The sequence below is a fragment of the Hyaena hyaena genome, unplaced genomic scaffold (genome assembly GCF_003009895.1).
Source record: "Hyaena hyaena isolate Hyena2069 unplaced genomic scaffold, ASM300989v1 scaffold_74, whole genome shotgun sequence".
Classification (NCBI taxonomy): domain Eukaryota; kingdom Metazoa; phylum Chordata; class Mammalia; order Carnivora; family Hyaenidae; genus Hyaena; species Hyaena hyaena.
Window position 1 is genome coordinate 2,255,567 of NW_024080706.1, and position 5,953 is coordinate 2,261,519.

Genomic DNA, 5,953 nt, shown 5'->3' on the forward strand with positions numbered 1-5,953 from the left:
TAAAAAAAAAAAAAAAACATTAAAAAAAAATAAAAAATAAAAAAAAAAAAAGTAAAAGAGATGAGTGAATTAATTCTAATAATATATTATTTAACCCATCATAGCCAAAAGATTACATGTGATCAATATAAAAATTAGCGACTGTATTTTCATACTAAGTTTAAAATATAAGCGTTTGAAATCCACTGTATATTTGACACAGTACATCTCAATTCAGGCCAGTATTATTCTAATACTTAAAAGCTAGATGTGGCCAGTGGCTATAGCAGTAGCGCAGGCCTTGATCTTGCCGAGGTCCCTGTTGACCACACCCGGGCCTTTTGAGGAATAGCCCTGCTGGTCTTACCTGGCTTTTGACCCCAATCCTGTCCCTGCAGTCAGGTCCCCGGGGGACTGTTCAGGATAGAAGGAGACCCTGCCTGGGACCCTTCCGAGAGCAGCCTGTCGGGACCCTGGGGCTGCTGGGCTGCACACAGTCAACCCTTCTTGGCCTCCCAGCCACCCGCAAGGCCCCCAGAGAGTTCAGCTCTGGCTTCTGTGGACTGATATCCATTTAAGTGACTTCAGGGAGATGCACAGGCCACAGGTGGCTGGGCCTTGTCAACCCAGCCACTGAGTCGTGGGGCTTGGGGAGGAGAGCTGCAGGTTTCCGGCCCGCCTGTCTCATGGCCCACACCCCGAGGCCACCCCTTAGCAGACGAGCCTGGGAAACCCTGTCCCCTGCCTGCTCCATCCCAGGCAGTCCTGCGGGTGCTGACAGCCACTCCGTGCACGAGGGATGGCGCCTGAGGCCCACAACTCCTGGGGGGACAGACACCTCCACCTGTGCTCCAGCAGGGGCTGCTGGAGGCCCGCGGGAGCCCCCTTCCTCCCTCCACTCCCCCACTCTGTGGGGAGGGACTGTCTCCAGGGATTGACCTCAAGCCTGGACAGGCTGGCCACCTCCCCATGCTTCTCCCCCACGGTTGGGCTGCTTCCTAGACCCTCTGGTGCCTCTTCCAGCCCGGGGGCTGCTCCTAACAGAGCCCGACTGTGCCGGCCGGAGCCGTGTTTACTTACACACTTGCCAGCTCCTTGCTGGGGCTGTTTGTGCAGCCAACCAGGGCCATTTTTCTTCCAACTGGGAACCTCCCAGGCTCCAACGTGATGGCAGTGTTTGTGACAGACCTCAGTGAAATTAAATGTAGATCCCCCGTCCTAGGCCACCTCATTTGATATCCCAGACCCTCTGTTCTCACAAGCCCCAGGTCTGGGCCAGGCAATGAGGTGACCTCTGGACCAGATCCGACCCCAGCTCTGTGCTTGCTTTCCAAGGGAACAAGTCCAGGGGGGGGAGACGGGGTCTGGCGCTCACCTCCACGCTGGAGTCCTAGCACAGCCGGGCAAGTTGGAAGCAGCTTCTGAGGGTAGCTCCCCTCCCCCCAGGCCCCTATTTAGAATTTAGGTAAGAAGAGAAATGAGCATTGTACTGCCTGGGAGTCTGCTGTGGGAGTCAGAAGACCCGAGTGACTTGAGCCATGCTGCCTTCCCTCCTTGGGCCTCAGTGTCCCCATCTGTGAACAGTACCTTCCCTTCTGGGCTCATGGGGCTGTCATGAGGATCAGAGTGAAACCATCCCATGGCGGGAAGCTTGTACACATGCAGGAAGTCAGGAGGGAGAGTCTCGGGGCTGACCTGTAGAGATTGCACAAAGTATCCGTGTCAGGGACTGGGGGATGTGCACGCAGCCACATGCAGAGGGTGGAGGGTGTGGCCGGGCCCGGGATGGAGTGCGGGCAGCACTCTGAAGCCAGCGGACGTGGGTGCCACTGGGCCATTTGGTGTTCATGCCTCTTCCCACTGCAGATGATGATGCAGTATCTGTACTACGGAGGAACAGAAGCCATGGATATTCCAGCCGCTGACATCCTGGAGGTGAGGTCCTGGCACTGGGGAGGCCGTGGGAGCCGGCGCGCCCAGTGCCCGGCCGCCGGCTCTCAACCCCACGCTCAGGGACATGGCACTGGAGAGCTAAGGAGGGGAGGTGGCCTCGTCGAGGACATTCTGATTCCCTGCTGGTCCTGATTCCCTGCTGGTCCTCTCTCTTCCAGTGACAGGGAACTGGGTGCCCACTGCCTCCTGGGCCATGCCTGGGGGGGGGGGGAGCTGGAAGGGCTCCCCAGTAGAGATACTAGGCCCAGGAAGATCAAAAGCAGGCAGCAGGGCCTCCCATTCCCTTCCCTGAACTTAGGAAACAGAGCCCCTGCTGGCCAGGTGCCTGGCTACAAGGTCACGTAGGCCAAGCATACAGCTTTTAACTGAAGACCTTCGGTGAGGTCAGGAATCCCAACCAGTGTCCAGTGTCTGTCACCCATCCTGTGACTTCCAGGAAGGTGTCCCAGCAAATACCGAGGTAACCTGGGACAGAAATAAATCCGTCCTCAGACCTGACCTGCTGAGGCGGGCAGAGCTCCGAGAATTAGAATGCAGGGCCCCCTGCACGAAGCAGCTTTCTGTTCTGTGATGCCAGGGCCACAGGCCTGGCTGCCCACATCCAAGGCCACCTTTTGTCGTCCCCCCCCCCCCCCCCCGCAGCTGCTGTCAGCGGCCAGCTTGTTCCAGCTGGATGCCCTGCAGAGGCACTGTGAGATCCTGTGCTCCCAGACCCTCAGCGTGGAGAGTGCCGTGAACACATACAAGTACGCCAAGGTGAGGACCCGCTGGGGCCTGGCCAAGAAACGGGGGTGGCTGGGCAGCAAGAGACCTGGAGGCAGGTAGGAATACCCTCTGTAGTCATGCCGCTCACGGATGAGTTTTCCAGCCAAGTGCATCCCAGTTCACACTCGAGCTGTGCCAGGCCAGGGGTGCCTGCGGCAAAGGGATGAGCTCCTCTGAGCCCCATCACTTCCCCAAGTTCTGCCTTGATTTTTCCCCAACCTGTCCTCCTTAATCTTCCCCACTCCTTAGCAACAGCATGGCCATCTGCTCCCGTGCTTAGACTCAAAACTTGAGAATTACGTATGTATCTTTTAATCTCCCTCATCTCGGCCAGCGCCCTGTGAACACAGCAACAGTCTGTCCACTGTGCCTCTCCTCCCCAAGCTACCGCCCCCTCCCCAGACCATGGCGCTGGCCAGCCTCTCCCTTTCTGGCTTTCACCCTGCAGTCCACAGGCTCTTTGAAAAGCCTTAGGACCATGTCACTCCTCTACTTAACACCCACACACACCACCCCCACCCCCTGCAAAGCTTCCTCTGCTTGCAGACTAAGTATCATGCTTGATCCAGCCCCTAGCACCCCACCACCTCTCCCTTCCCCCCGTGCCGTAGCTCTTTCTCAGCTCACGCCTTCCTGAGCACCTCACAAGGCCCACAGATGTCCCCGTGCTTCCTCACAGCACTGACCACCCTCTGCGGTTACTTTGCTCGTTCCCCTGGTTTCTCTATCTCCCCAAAGGAAAACATCAGCTCTAAGTGCACAGGGCAGAGACCTGGACCCCCGAACTTGGTGCCCAGTGCCTGGCCCGGAGTGGATACTTGATATTTCTCAAGTTAAAACAGTTACTGAACATCAGCTGGGTGAATTGCTCAGGTGCTAGGCCTCGTGCCGACTCCCTGATCCTGCCATTAGTAAGGGAGTTTCTGCCTCAACAAGGATGACTGCCATTCAGTGATGGCAGCAGTGGGACGTAGGCAAAAAAAAAAAAAAAAAAAAAATGACAGGGCCAAGAACAAGTGATGTTTCTGGTGGCACAGTTGGGATTTGAACCCAGATTAGTCCAACCAGGAGGTGATACTTATGGAAGGAGTCCAGATCAGGGGAAGGCCAAGGCTTGTGCTGGGCCTTGGCCCACAGGTAATATTTGGGAGAGGGGGGAGGGTGGCTTCAGGTGGGGCTCTGCCAGGCGGTGCTAAGGTTGTGGCTTTCACCCTCCACGCCCACCCACAGATCCACAATGCCCCTGAACTGGCCCTGTTCTGCGAAGGCTTCTTCCTCAAGCACATGAAGGCCCTGCTTGAGCAGGACTCCTTCCGGCAGCTCATCTACGGCCGCAACAGCAAAGTGCAGGGCCTGGACCCGCTGCAGGACCTGCAGACTACCCTGGCCGAGCGGGTGCACTCCGTCTACATCACCTCCCGGGTGTGAGGGGGCTGGGCGCACAGCAGGTCAGCTCACCCAGGCCCCTCTGGGCCAGGGCTCTGTCTCTAAGCATCTCCCAGGGGGTGTGAAAAGGCTGGGAGTAAGGGCTTCAGGGGGGCATCTGAATAAGTATGCAGCCAGGGCCTGAGGCTGGGTCATGGCCCCATTGAGGTGGCTGAGGCCCTCCTGGAGCCAGGCTCATGGGACTCAGTTTCCCCCTCTTTCCCCAGACCTCCTCTCTGGTGTTGATCTGTCCTTGGGCAGGTAGATGTGCTCTGAGTCCTCCTGTCACTGGGCAGCCCCACCTTCAACCCTCTGCCCCAGAGCTGTGTCTGCTTGCCTAGTGATGGGCAAAGTCAAAAGGTGGCCCATCCCTCCACCCCCATACTGTTTGCACCTTGAGGGCCACCGTGTACTCACCCTCTTGTGCCACTTCTCCCCTCCTGGAGATCTGTGGCTGATCCTGACTCAGCCCTGCTTGAAATAGCTTCTGACCATGCCCTCCAGGCTCTAACTGCCCTCAGTCCCCAAGTCTCCATAAGCTCGGACCCCAGCTGTGGCTCCTGGGGGTACGGGTATCCTGATGAATGTAGAGAACATAGACTCTGGGCCCCAGGCCACTTCATACAGAAGCTAGCATTTTCTCCTCAACATCATGTCAGAAAGGCTGCCCAAATCCCTGAACTTGCTCAAGGCTGTGCCTTTGAAGGCTTGATGTGAGCCTCCAGGGGGCCTGAAGATCTCTGCACAGAGGGTCACTCGGTCCTATTTTCTTTGGTGTCTAGGCCTACAGAGGCCCTCCTTTGGGGACCACAGACCTACTCAGTTAGTGGTACAGCAGCTCCCCAACTGATGCCTTCAGAGCTTTCAGTCTAAGCCCCGGGTGGCATGGAAGAGTCTGGGGGCCTCAGCTTGCGTTGCTGCTGCTGTTTTTAGGGAACAATTCTGAAATCCTAAGCCTAGATTTAGGCTGCGTCTGTGGGCTCAGGAAGCAGACCCCTAAGTGTACCCCTGGCTGAGTCCTTCAACTTGGGCTAGAGAGGGAGTGCTTCTCACTGGAAACTGTGGGTCCTGGGGGTATAAAGTATGGGGCACTGGTGGGAGGGAACGGCTGGGAGAAGACCTGCTGCTTCTCGCCTGCCTGCCCCGGGCCTGCTGCAGGCTCTGGGCTTCCCTAGGTGGAGGGGCAGCATCGGGCTGGACACTTGTCATATTTATGGACCAGACACTGGGGGAGCATTCTGGACAGCTTGCTCTGGGTGTAGCCTTCTTCAGGCTGTCTGGCTGCACCTTAGAAACTATTTATTCACCGAAAGCCCTAGACACTTCAGAAGGTGTCACTTTGGTTACCTTGAAAAGCCCCTGGGGGCTTGCAATCTTAGAAAATATTTTCGACTGGCTGCTTGAGCTGGATGTACAAAGGAATAGGCATTATTTTATTGCTGTAATATTGTATGATACTGTAACTATACATTAATGTTGTCACTTATTGTAAATGTACCATGGTTTTATTAACAATAAACACTTGTTAACAGTGACCTTGGCCTGGTCATTCCTGATAGAGGGTTACTCAAGGCTGGGGAAGAGCCCACTTAGGACCAGGAAGAGGGCCCAGGGCTAATTCCCTGGTTACTCAGGCTTCCTGCCAAAAGCTAGGTTGAGGCTACCCCCTACTCACCTCACCCAGGACCCGAGCCTGCATCCATCCCCCGGCCAGGCCTGGTGTTGTTCTTCCATTAAATGAAGTCGCTGAGGAGATAAAATCGTTCCCGTGTGTTAAGCAGATACATGCCATTGACTGGGACAGAAAAGGTGTTTGGAGCGACTGGAGCCC

At 56.1% G+C, this 5,953-nt stretch overlaps 1 protein-coding gene across 1 annotated transcript in view; it reads left to right on the forward strand.

Annotated features, from left to right (window-relative positions):
* Positions 1-5,657, forward strand: part of ABTB2 (ankyrin repeat and BTB domain containing 2) — a 172,296-nt gene extending 166,639 nt beyond the window's left edge. Inside the window, exons 15-18 of the mRNA XM_039233357.1 lie at positions 1,846-1,914; positions 2,575-2,688; positions 3,928-4,113; positions 4,161-5,657. Coding sequence (XP_039089288.1) covers positions 1,846-1,914; positions 2,575-2,688; positions 3,928-4,113; positions 4,161-4,208 — 417 coding nt within the window. The 3' untranslated portion in view covers positions 4,209-5,657. The remainder of the gene's footprint in view (positions 1-1,845; positions 1,915-2,574; positions 2,689-3,927; positions 4,114-4,160) is intronic.
* Positions 5,658-5,953: the final 296 nt, after the last annotated feature.